Source organism: Anas platyrhynchos, chromosome 8 (assembly GCF_047663525.1).
Source record: "Anas platyrhynchos isolate ZD024472 breed Pekin duck chromosome 8, IASCAAS_PekinDuck_T2T, whole genome shotgun sequence".
Classification (NCBI taxonomy): domain Eukaryota; kingdom Metazoa; phylum Chordata; class Aves; order Anseriformes; family Anatidae; genus Anas; species Anas platyrhynchos.
Window position 1 is genome coordinate 24,752,779 of NC_092594.1, and position 13,380 is coordinate 24,766,158.

General features: G+C 39.3%; 1 protein-coding gene across 4 annotated transcripts in view; it reads right to left on the bottom strand.

Moving 5' to 3' along the window:
• DNAI3 (dynein axonemal intermediate chain 3) overlaps positions 1–13,380 on the bottom strand; it is a 28,532-nt gene that overhangs the window by 13,563 nt on the left and 1,589 nt on the right. For 3 of the 4 annotated variants that reach the window (XM_072041616.1, XM_072041617.1, XM_072041615.1), the window contains exons 2-8: positions 10,421–10,548; positions 9,269–9,307; positions 5,992–6,173; positions 5,420–5,524; positions 1,253–1,411; positions 626–825; positions 237–353 (exon numbers count right to left, since the gene is read on the bottom strand). In XM_072041616.1, the coding sequence (XP_071897717.1) occupies positions 237–353; positions 626–825; positions 1,253–1,411; positions 5,420–5,524; positions 5,992–6,173; positions 9,269–9,307; positions 10,421–10,535 (917 nt within the window). In that variant the 5' untranslated portion in view covers positions 10,536–10,548. Of the gene's footprint in view, positions 1–236; positions 354–625; positions 826–1,252; positions 1,412–5,419; positions 5,525–5,991; positions 6,174–9,268; positions 9,308–10,411; positions 10,549–13,380 lie in introns of all 4 variants that reach the window. The other variant, XM_072041618.1, reaches the window with a different exon arrangement.

Below are 13,380 nucleotides of genomic sequence, written 5' to 3' on the forward strand. Positions count from 1 at the left end.
TCATGTTCATTTTAATTAGGCACAAATATCAAGTTAGTATTTGTTAAAATAATAAGCAAGAGAAAGAATAAAAGCAAGATGATAAGAAAGAACAAGCAAGAGAAAAAAAACAAAACACTTCAGTGTTTGACTAGATTGATGGTCCACTCAGCCAAGAGTTCTGACTCCACTCACTTTGATTTTAAATGTATATCATTTCATGCAGCCTTTAAAGTATATCACTGCAGTAACTTTACCTTAAATGTACTGATGTGACAAATTCTTTCAGTTTCTCAGATGACAGACTCTCTTCCAGCTCTTCATATGACAACTGTCTAGAAGAATACTGCGTGGCTGCATTTTTTGGATAGGTCCTAACCAATTGAAATAAATTTGAAAATGAGTATGCATATAAACAACTTCAAAGGCAGAAACCCATGTAATATATAAAACTAAAAGCTTCTTTATTTTTCTAGAATCTCTTTGGAAAGGAGTGAAAGAAGATACAGACAGAGCATCCAATTCTTTTCTCTTAATTTGTAACAGAGCATGTCCAGAAGAGTTGAGTTAACCTGCTTAACATTAAGGGAGATCAGAAACAGTTCATAGCTTAGTAAACAAGCTGAAAAATATATCTCACACTTACCATTTTGTCTGAGTACTAGCTTCTTTTACTTTTGGAACCATTTGTATGCCCACATCTCTTTCAAGCAGTTTAATGCTGAAAGTTTTGTCTTGGTAGGAAGTGCATTCAACATAACTGTCTTTCACATGTGAAGCATTCCTATCAGTAAATCCAATTGGTGCACCAAACTTCCCGCGTGCTCGAGAAAACATGTACTTAATCTGCAAAAAATATTTCTGAAGTTAGCAAAGGAGAGAGTTCTTGGAAAGTCCATTCTGTAAAATGGCAGTACTCTTATAATAGTAGAACTAGTTCTGTTGGTGGTTGAATTTACTTATATTTCTGCATTGTGAAAATTCAAAATGTTTATATAAATCAGCTATGTACAAGTGCCTCCGTACCTGGAGGTGTTCAACACCAGGTTAGATGAGACCCTTAAAATGAAAAGAGTCATAAAAAATAGTTTCTGCGGCACTTTGTTTTTGGTGACAGTTGATGGTTCTCTTTTTTGTGTGTTTTGTGTTTTTTGTTTTTGAAAGACTCCAAGCAAAAACTAGGATTGCAAGCTTCAATTTCTGACTTTTTCTTTTTAAGGAACTTATAAATTTGTTTTTGTGATATTTGATTGTTACATTTGTTATTTCTGACCTTTGTAGCATAGCCTTTAACAGATTCTTCTTCAACTTCCTTTTCGCTGCCAAGAGAAACCCATGGTTTGTGGACAGAACGCTTACAGGCATGGACTTCCAGAGTCCTCTCTTTTTCTTCTTCACTTTTTTCTTCTTTTTCTTCTGCAGTGTCTGGAGGCTGTGACATCAAGCAGTAAAAAATAACGTTTTTTTGAAAGTGTGTTTCTGAAAGATAAGTATGATCTAGATCCCTGAAATTCAGTTTTCATTCGCACATTCTTTTGTCTCAGTGCAGTAAATCTGGCTATGCTGTGCCCCCGCATTCAATTGGGTTAGGTCCCATTTATCCATTTGTGCATTAGAATTTTCCGATAAATGTTACATATTTAATATTTAAATACTAAGGAGTGTTATGTTATATTCAAGAGTTGTCTTGAAAGCAAATCACTGTTACATAAAAAGAATTTATAGTGATTTTCTACATTAGGCCTTCCTGTCTGGAATTGCAATTTGCTTTTCTGTTAATTGTTACTTCTAATGCTGGGTGAGAAACTCATGTTGAAAAATTATATAATCTGACCATAAACCTTCTCCTGTGATGTAAAGCACAAGGGGAAATCTATATATTTGCTGTTATTATTTGACTTTCCGAGGCGATCGGCTCCGGGCAGACACATTCTGCAGCGGAGCAGGGAATCGGACAGGCAGGGCTAATTTTTTCCAGCACCGAGCCCACTCGAGGGAGCTGCCAGGACCTGGCAGCCCTCGCGAGGGAGCGCAAGCGACCAGGAGTGCAGCAAACAGGATGGGCAAACAGGGCGTGGCGCGGCAGTTAGGGCGTGGCGCGGCAGTTGGCGTGTGGCGCGGCAGTTTGCACAGGCAGGGCAAGCAGGCAGGGCAGAGCAATTCCCCCTGCCTATACGAAAACCTCCTCTAATGGCGATCTACTGCTAGCTCAGCTGCAATGGTGTACACCAGGCACAGCATGGATAACAAACTGGAGGCGCTGGAAGCCATTGTGCGGCAGGCAGGGTTCGACTTGGTTGCCATCACGGAAATGTGGTGGGACCACTCTCGTGACTGGAGTGCTGCAATGTCTGGCTATAGGCTCTTCAGAAGGGACAGGCAGCATGGAAGGGGTGGTGGTGTGGCTCTCTATATCAGAGAGAGTTTTGATGTCGCGGAACTTGAGGCTGGGAATGATAAGGTTGAGTCCTTATGGGTTAGGATCAGCGGGAAGGTCAACAAGGGAAGCATCCTGGTGGGGGTCTGTTATAGACCGCCGAACCAGGTTGAGGAGACTGATGATGAGTTCTACAGGCAGCTGACAGAAGTTGTGAAATTGTCAGCACTTGTTCTTGTGGGGGACTTCAACTTCCCAGACATATCCTGGAAGCACAACACAGCCCAGAGAAAGCAGTCTAGGAGGTTTCTGGAGAACATGGAAGATACCTTCCTGACACAGCTGGTTAGTGAGCCTACCAGGGGAGGTGCCCCGCTAGACCTTCTCTTCACAAACAGAAAAGGACTGGTGGGAGATACGGTGGTTGGAAACTGTCTTGGGCAGAGTGAGCATGAAATGATAGAGTTCTCCATTCTTGGAGAAGTCAGGAAGGGGACCAGTAAAACCGCTGTATTGGACTTCCAGAGGGCTGACTTTGAACTGTTCAGGGCACTGGTTGGTAGAGTCCCTTGGGAGGCGGTTCTGAAGGGCAGAGGAGTCCAGGAAGGCTGGGTGCTCTTCGAGAGGGAAATCTTAGGTGCCCAAAGACGAGCCAGCGGGGAAGAAGACTGGCCTGGCTGAACAGAGAGTTGTGGCTTGAGCTTAGGAGGAAAAAGAGGGTTTACAATCTTTGGAAAAGAGCGCGGGCCAGGAGGACTATAAGGATGTTGCGAGGCAGTGCAGGGACAAAATTAGAAAGGCCAAAGCTCATCTGGAGCTCAATCTGGCTACTGCCGTCAAAGACAACAAAAAATGTTTCTACAAATACATTAATGCAAAATGGAGGACTAAGGAGAATCTCCAGCCTTTACTGGATGCAGGGGGAACTTAGTTACAAAAGATAAGGAAAAGGCGGAGGTGCTTAATGCCTTCTTTGCCTCAGTCTTTAGCAGCAAAAACAGTTGCTCTCTGGATACCTAGTACCTTGAACTGGTGGAAGGGGATGGGGAGCAGGATGTGACCTTCACTATCCATGAGGAAATGGTTGGCAACCTGCTACGGCACTTGGATGCACTCAAGTCGACGGGGCCGGGTGGGATCCACCCGAGGATACTGAGAGAACTGGCAGAGGAGCTGGCCAAGCCGCTTTCTATCATTTATCAACAGTCCTGGCTATCAGGGGAGGTCCCAGTCAACTGGTGGCTAGCAAACGTGACGCCCATCTATAAGAAGGGCCGGAGGGCAGACTTGGGAAACTACAGGCCTGTCAGTTTGACCTCAGTGCCAGGGAAGCTCATGGAGCAGATTATCTTGAGTGTCATCACGCAGCACTTATAGGGCAACCAGGTGATCAGGCCCAGTCAGCATGGGTTTATGAAAGGCAGGTCCTGCTTGACGAACCTGATCTCCTTCTATGACAAAGTGATGCGCTTGGTGGTTGAGGGAAAGGCAGTGGATGTGGTCTACCTTGACTTCAGCAAGGCTTTTGACACCGTTTCCCACAGCATTCTCCTCAAGAAATTGTCTGCTTATGGCTTGGACTGGTGTATGCTTCATTGGGTTCAAAACTGGCTGGACAGCCGGGCCCAAAGAGTCGTGGTGAATGGAGTCAAATCCAGCTGGAGGCCGGTCACTAGTGGCGTTCCCCAGGGCTCGGTACTGGGGCCGGTCCTCTTTAATATCTTTATCGATGATCTGGATGAGGGGATCGTGTGCACCCTCAGGAAGTTTGCAGATGACACCAAGGCAGGTGTGTGTGTCGATCTGCTTGAGGGTAGGAAGGCTCTGCAGGAGGATCTGGATAGGCTGCACTGATGGGCTGAGGTCAACTGTATGAAGTTCAACAAGGCCAAGTGCCGGGTCCTGCACTTGGGGTGCAATAACCCCAAGTAGAGCTACAGGCTGGGAGATGAGTGGTTGGAAAGCTGCCAGGCAGAGAAGGACCTGGCAGTATTGGTGGATAGTCAGCTGAATATGAGTCAGCAGTGTGCTCAGGTGGCCAAGAAGGCCAACAGCATCCTGGCTTGCATAAGAAGCAGTGTGGCCAGCAGGTCTAGGGAAGTGATCATCCCCCTGTACTCGGCTCTGGTGAGGCCGTACCTCGAGTACTGTGTTCAGTTTTAGGCCCCTTGCTACAAGAAGGACATGGAGGTGCTTGAGCGAGTCCAGAGAAGGGTGACGAAGCTGGTGAGGGGTCTGGAGAACAAGTCCTACGAGGAGCAGCTGAGGGAGCTGGGTTTGTTCAGCCTGGAGAAAAGGAGGCTCAGGGGCGACCTTATCGCTCTTTATAAGTACATTAAAGGAGGCTGTAGCGAGGTGGGGGTTGGTCTATTCTCCCATGTGCCTGGTGACAGGATGAGGGGGAATGGGCTAAAGTTGCGCCAGGGGTGTTTTAGGTTGGATATTAGGAAGAACTTCTTTACTGAGAGGGTTGTGAGGCATTGGAATGGGCTGCCCAGGGAAGTGGTTGAGTCACCATCCCTGGAGGTCTTTAAAAGATGTTTAGATGTTGAACTTAGCGATGTGGTTTAGTGGAGGACTTGTTAGTGTTAGGTCAGAGGTTGGACACGATGATCTTGAGGTCTTTTCCATCCTAGACAATTCTGTGATTCTATGATCTGTTATTCTGTGATTTAAAGCTACAGAACATTTGAAGTATTATTTGAAGACTATACATGTATATTGTGAAAAATAAATAGAATACTTACTTGAAGGTACCAAATATATTATTATAATCTTTTAATTGTATGTCTTGTAAACCTGGGTCTTGGCAGAGGAAATTAACACATGATAAAAATTCAGCACTCAGTTGTGCTAGCCATCTGAAGTCAAATACAAAGTCTGCAGAAGGTATATTCACAGTGATACATCTATTTTTCATGATCAGATTAACCTTCGGAGAAACATTCTGGATTACCAAGTATATCAGATGTTTATGAATACAACATCAAACCTGAAGTATATATTTCAGACAAGATTCTGAATTACTGATAGATAGAGTAATGCTGTGGTATATTTCCTTACCTTCAGAAAGTTTTCCTTGGCTTCCTCAGAAGCAACAAGGTAAAAGTTTTGTCCATACTGGAAATTTGCATCAAAAACTACCAGAAGTTCTTCCCCTGGATATTCCTATTTTAATTAAAACAAACATTGGAAAACTGAAAACAAATAACATGCAAAAAGACATAAGACTATGCCTGCTAAAACTACCATTAATGAGATTATGTAAACTCAGAATCTTTGGTTAATCTTGTGATTTTAACAGAGAATTTCATGTGTCAAATTAAACAACAAACTGTTTCAATAGTTTTCAGTAAGTAGGCTATGAATCAGAGAAAGCCAAAGTATGTTCAGCTCTGTTACAGAATCAAAACTAGTACGACTTACTTTACTTTTAGCATATTTTCAATCTAAAATTGTTGTTGTTGTTATTATTTAGTGCATGGTGGGCCATGACAAACTTCTAGAGTTGACAGTGGTCCATGACCTTTGGATATAAGTGATAATGTTTTTACAGAGTCAAACAAGGACAGAATTTATCATTAAAAGAATATGTGCTCTGAGAGTTTGAAGTGGGAATGAAATAAGCTACATACTAGAATAACTCTTTTGACAGGGTGGAAATCAGAAATAGCAGCTCTCGTTTTCAGGTCCTGAATTATGTCTTCTTTTTTAATAAGTTTGAAACAATTTTCTTCTGTGACATCCTCATCCACTCGGCAATTAAAGATTTCTTGGGTTTTTGTAGTGAAGACTAAGGGAAAAATTTCTGGGTGGCCTATGAAGGAAAGCAAAATTGCATGATAAACAAATTTAGAGTGCTCTTTAAATGTAAACATATCCCTTAATAACTCCAGGTCTTTACTGTTTCCTAGCAGAATGCCTTTGAATCTTGCAGCTTAGTTTTTGGTATTTTTGAAGGTGTGGAATACAAATTATATTACATTTTGCTTATCTTGGAAATGACTGTACCTAACATTTTCTACTTAATGAATATGTGTTAGTCTTAGTATGAGTGTTTTTCTTTTGATCAACAGGTGGTTATGAATTTTATAAATATAGATTAAGGAAACAAGAGTACTTGGTTATATACTTTAGTCCTTCCCTGTAGAGCAACGCCATGTTAAGCCACTGTTCAATCTAAATACAGCTTCAATACCACCCCAAATAAGGACGCCTCTCTGATTTTGGATTTAGGCCTTCCTCTCATTCAGTTCTGACTATTATTGAGTCTATTTTTGAGCTAGTGGGTGAGACTGAAGTGCAGTCACTAAGATTCAAACCAGGTACAAGAGGTTTTTTTAAGCTTGGCTGGAGAATATATAGTATAGTATAGAATATATAGAAGGAGGCTCAGGGGAGACCTTATCGCTCTTTATAAGTACATTAAAGGAGGCTGTAGCGAGGTGGGGGTTGGTCTAGTCTCCCACGTGCCTGGTGACAGGACGAGGAGGAACGGGCTAAAGTTGCGCCAGGGGTGTTTTAGGTTGGATATTAGGAAGAACTTCTTTACTGAGAGGGTTGTGAGGCATTGGAATGGGCTGCCCAGGGAAGTGGTTGAGTCACCATCCCTGGAGGTCTTTAAAAGATGTTTAGATGTTGAACTTAGCGATGTGGTTTAGTGGAGGACTTGTTAGTGTTAGGTCAGAGGTTGGACTCAATGATCTTGAGGTCTCTTCCAACCTAGACAGTTCTGTGATTCTGTAATGAGGCCAAGATCTGGATTCTACTTTTGCTTATCAATTTTGGCAATGAGACCGGACTCAGAAAAAGTGCATAGTCTGTTGATTTAAAAAATGTAATATTTTTAAGAAACTGCAAAAGTTAATCTAGAGGACTCCCAGGTCATCCTAACCAAAGACATGAGGCCTCATAAGGAAATGGACTGAAACCGAAGTACAAATTACAACAGAACAGATAGACTTTACATTTTGATATATTGGAGCCATAAATTAAATCTCGTTTTGCAAACTACATTTCTTAAAGCATATCTGATAAATTAGTAAAAAGGGGTGGAGAAAAAAAATAATACAAAGACAAAACACAAAAACAGTACTGGGAGGTGAAACAGTCCCCTCTTGCTTACAGTGGGAAACCTTCTATCTGAAAGTATGACTAAGAAGGTATGACTATCCCTTTGCTGTGCTCTTGGCATAAGCCAGGAGGATAGAAACCTAGAGTTGCCTACAAAAAAGAATGCAATTTCCATCTCTGCCATACACAACTGGTTCACAGGACGGAATGGACAGGAAAGGCAATGGAAGAGCAGATTTGTATATATCACAGTCTTCAGAGTTGGTTATGTGGCTAGTGCAATTTAGAGGAGTAGAAATTAAAAATTTAGAAGCATAATTTGTTGATTGTTTTGTGAATTTCTAGTAGAAGATTATTCCCATGGCTCAAAGTATATTAAAGTAAAATTGAACAATTAAATTTTTGATACATAAAAAATAGTTAAGTAGACATAACTTTTTTTTAGGAAGCTTGTATGATGACTTTTTTTTTTAATGCTGAATCAGATGCAAACAGTCTTGTCCACAAACACTAAAGTTAAAATCTTCTCAAAGAGATGTGGGTTTCAATGTCAAGAGAAACAATACAAGCATGTATTAAAGTTAAAAGTTAAAGTTAAGCAAAATACAATAGACATCATTATGAGAGAGAGCAGAGTAGGACAGATAGTCTAAGTGGTGTTTTTTCACTGCTCAACTGCTGTAGGTCCAAGTTAAAAACAAAGCAGTCATCAGATTTAAAATGTGAATATCTTTTAGTCAAAAGTACTAATATTCTGTATTATAGAATTGTACTGTTCAACATTCTATATTATAGGGCACATGTTACAGAGTCTTGGGATCTATATGTAGATCTATATTGTAGATTCATAAGGAGCTGTTATTAGAATTCTTACCAGTATGAACATTTTTATTGAATGCTGTTTTCCAGTAAAAAGTATGTAGCATATATACTTCATATTTTATTCCAATAGTAAATTGTATTCATGTACTTTGAAAAGACCATAGCTCTTTGTGCTGTCAGCACTTCACAAAGGGCCAAAAACTCTACAAGAAGTAAAGAACATTTGGAGGTCTTGCACTAAGGAGATACGGTGGATACAGTTTAAATCCTGCACAGACAGTGACTAAAGAGCATCATTTTTTCATTTCTACTGTCAGATTAGGTATTACAGATCTAACCTTATTTGCCACTAGGTGGAGCTAACATCCACTCAGTGACAAAACAAAGAATCTCCAAGAACACCATGATTTTAATTTTAAAAGTACGACTTTCATGATCTGAGCAATCACTTGTCCATTTTCTTTAATTGCAGATTACCCATTTTGGTGAAGTTGGTCAGAGTGCACTTTTCACTTTCACCTACATTTGTATAGGATTGTGTACGAAGGCAAGTGATAGACAAAGTCTTTAATAATTACCAGGTTTGTATATTCCTAGCTTGTCATGTAATATTAAATAATCAGACTTAATAATGATTTGACAAAATCAAAGATTAAAAAATGATTAAAATGCCTTTTTTTCTTACAATTACTACATATTATTAAATTCAAACATTTTGTATCCCATAATTCTGTTGCAATGCTCTTTATTTCCCCTGATCACAGCTCCTCTCAATCCAAGATAAAAACATCTACAAACCCTTATCTGCTTCTTTTCTCACTGCGCTAGTGCTACTCAGAGAACGGTACTGTTTGTAATCACTATTGTAATAGACATGCTTCTTCCCAGTTTCTATTTTTTCCCATTCATATATTATTTTTTTCCTTTTCATTTCATGGCATTAGTAACACTGAAACTTCAAAATGCTGAAAATATTCCAAAACTATTACTTTAAAGCCCAGTCATTGTAGCACTTACCTATTCCTTCCATAGAAAGATCAACTTCATCTTTTTTATCTGAAATACAACGACATGATGTTATCAGTATTTTTTCTTCCTAAAAAAAAAAAAAACAAAAAACAACAAAAAACACAAACAAACAAAAACAAACAAAAAAACAAACACAAAAACATGAATAACAGTCTTTTCCTTGTTTGGGCAATGTTTAAAATCTTAAAATCGTGGGGCAATCATCATGCAAATCATGTCATGTGAGGAGGTGATAAACAGACAAGGCTGGCTAATGTGGTACAGTAGCAGAACTGGCAGGTGTGCGGGTAGGAGCAGATGTTCCTCCCTCCTAACAGTGGAGAAGTCAGACTTGCTCTGAGTGGCAAGGTACTGCAGGAGTTGGACATTCATCAGCTCCTGAGAGAGAACCTACAAACTCCACGGAGGGGTAGGATAGGAGGAGATTACCACTGATTAGCAGAATATTCTCTGCAGCACAACAGCTATTAATCAAATGGGGGCAAAAAGGTGATTAGAAGGGAAGACCAATTTATGGAAGTTGGCTGTTGTGGCCAAAAAAACCAATGAACTACCAACAAGAGATTTGTATTTAGCAAGGCCTTTTTCTAGCCTTATGTTTCCTTAACTGCACTGTAAATGACGCAAGTGGTGTAGTCTCTCATCGCATCTCAGAAAAATACAATAAAATGCACTGCAATTAAATTGTGAGTCTTTGGTTTATTTTCAAAGTGGTGTTGTTGATCACTTTAGTGTGTGATTCTGAGCATCTAAACTCCAGCTGTGGGGGCACCTTTCTCTGCCATGGACTAAGTTAGCTCTTGTAAATTTCCCCCCTTAAATGTATGAAGTCTCCTCATTTCCCATTCAATACTGATTTTATGATGCAACAAGCTATTACATCTAAACTACAAAGTGTAAACAGACACAAAGTGTACAAAGTGTAATAGACACAAAGTGTAAATATTGTAATGTGGCTTTATGTTCCATATTTTGGTTACAAAGACATTATCTGTAATCATAGATCACTCAGTTGTTTATAAAAATAGTATATTCTAATTTATCTCATGTTTACTTAAATGCCTGGGCCCAAAATAATTAAGGTAGCTGTTATGCAAAATCGGATAACTGCTTTCTTTATATCTGCAGTACCTTACATACCAAGCTGTTTTCGTTTTCCTTTTGAGGATCGCTTAGCTTTGTCACCTTTCTGTTTCTTTGGTGAGGTTTTTGGACTTTTCGAGGTGGTCTTGCTGGATCTGAGATTTCCTGACATGTTTTCAGATTTTCTAGAGAAAAATACATATCATCAATAAACAGTAGACAAGCAGTGGCATGCACTGTGTGTGAGTGAAAATTTGGCCCTTTATGTAGTTTATTATTATAATTTAAATTTTAGCTACAGCCAAAGGTATGCTCCAGAATTTTAAATCATAATCTTTATTTTTATATGATATGTGATAGTTGGAAATACTCCTGTCCAGGGTCATTAAGTATGGAAACTGATTTTCCAAAACAGTAGGAAGTTAAAATAGAATAGGCATTGCCCTTAAAGAAAGCTAAAGAACCTGAGCCACAGTGTGAAAAATATAGGTCAAAATTCTACAGCTGCACATATTTGTCCCAGTGTCCTCAATTATAAAATCATTAAAATCATTACACAGCTGCACAAACTATTTTTGTGCTTTTGCATTTCCATTTCATTTTTCAGCGTAAGTCTGTGGAAGACAAACTTGGGAAGAAATTGTATGCATGAGTACAAGCAGCAATCACACAGCTGGAGACTATACTGCATAGAAAGCTACTTTTATTTCATTTACTCCCCTTCTTCCAAGTATCTAGAATAAGCATAAGAACAACAGTGCGGAAAAGACTCCATTCCATTGCAAAGAAGAAAACGAAATACAGCCTGCCCACACTGTGCAGACTGGACAACACACCACCAAAAAATAGAGCTCCAGCACCATCATGTGGAAGATGTACTTGTAGCATCTGGTAAAGCTACACCAGAATGCTCCAGAATTTGTTATGAAAAGTATTGAAAATTGATACTGTTACTGAACAGCTGGAGGTATTCAGCTGGGATAAGGACAATGGGACTCCCAGTTTTTGTGCTCCAAGTATCCCTGGTGACAGGAAAGAAATTTGAACCCTCTCCCCACTTCCATGTCCCCACTTTTTCTTAGTACTGTAAACTGACAGGCAGAGGAACTGTTTCTTAATATATACAGAGCACATACAGTATTTGGGTGCTACTGTCATTCTGGGTTGGTCATTCACTCCCAGACTGTGAAACATGGTGTTTATCTGTTTTGTAACACAGTTCTCAAATCCTTGAGAAGCTAGCAATATAATTTTAGCTTCCAAATTATTTTTTTTTAGTTTGAAAATGACCACTGAGGGCAGGATGGAGGTCACAGATTATAGCCTGGTGGTATAGCCTGTATTTGGGACCTATGTAACTTCACGTGAACTCAGGATAAGTTTTGCTATTGACTTTAATGGCAGCAAGATTTAAACTCTTATTACAGTTATGCATTTTTATCCTGCTCCAATTAAAACAGAAAAATACTTTCTAAATCCCTGTGCTCCTTTCTCTGGATCTTGCAGATCATAGGTAATAAGCTGCGGGCATTTCTCTGTTGTCTATTTATTAACACAAATACAATCTCCTTGCTTACTCCATCTGAAGACCTGTAGCAATTTAATCTTCTGTTTTTGCCAAAAATGCAAGATAATAACAACACAACAAGTTATTGCTTTAGAATTCTGAAACTTTTGACTTGCAGTAGCTAATGGTTTTGGAAGTTTAAAAAAAAAAAAAAAAGTATGTACTGTAAGGAGAAACTTAGGAGGTTTTTTCTGCCCTCATTCTTACAGTCATTTTGTCAAGTACAGGATTACAAACATTGACAGTGTATTTGTTATGTTCAACATTCAATATATTTTCTCAGTTATAACCTTTTAAAGGTGCCTCTACACTGGACAATGCCTAGTTTACAGTTCTGAAACACTTGGAGCTGCCTAACTTAGAGGGCATGCTACTTCAGATGGTTAAGAGAGGCTAATTTTCTCATTTAATGAAAAAAAGGGTATTTTCTTTTTATTTTCTATTTCTTTGTATATTTTAAGTAAAATCTGTTACACATTTTACAGAGGGATTTTGTGTCTATTCTAACTTGAAACCAACCTTGATACTTCTGAATAAAAGAGACAGTGGCCTCCAGGATAGAAGGAGAGGACAGTTGTTTTAGAAATTATTTTAAGGGCACTATGAACCATCTCATGTGCATTATAGTCACAGCGTCTTACTTTCCTGTTTCCTGATTATGCTCTGAAACAAAGTCACTTTGGAAAATTTGAGTTCTTCTGAGTAACCTAAACCCTAAGTCACATGCATGGAGGAAACATTGAAAGGGCAGAGATAAATCACATGGCTATTTTTAGTAGAATAACTTGCAAGTAAAAACAACCCTTTTCCTTTGAATTACTTCAAGAATATTATACCTAGAAAAACAGTTAAAATTTTTGGAAGTTGTCTCCAAGTAATGCAGTTCTTCTTCCTTTAACTGAAAGAATCAACTGTATTATGGAGATATGGGGACCGTTGGTGAAGGCGGGGAGGGTGACCGTGTATCTATCCTATATGTTAACAGCTGCAAACGAATACAGCAATCAATAAGGACTGCTTATGGTTCCATCTGTGGTGACAGAACGTCACCAACTGGAAAGCAGATATATCCAAAGCAGTTAGAAAAATACAAGTAAGTAAAATACAAAGTAATTATCTCTTTTTACAATATCCCTAATAACACATTGCATCTGCCTGTTTGTCATCTTGTGGGCATATGATTATGGTTAGGAAACATTTACAGTCTCCAATGAAAGCCAAAGCAGAACTTCTGAAAATTTCTGTGGAAGATTATCTAGGCTATATCCATTTACAAACTGTATATGCACATTTTTTAAACTTTTTTTTTTTTTTTAAGTTAAAAAGCAAACAGACAAAACCAAGAATTATGCTACTAATCACTAGTGTGGGAAACTGGCACCAGCTGAGAACTGTAAAATACGAGCTGACCAGCAATCTTCTACTCCCCAGCTCTTCCAAAAAGAGTGAG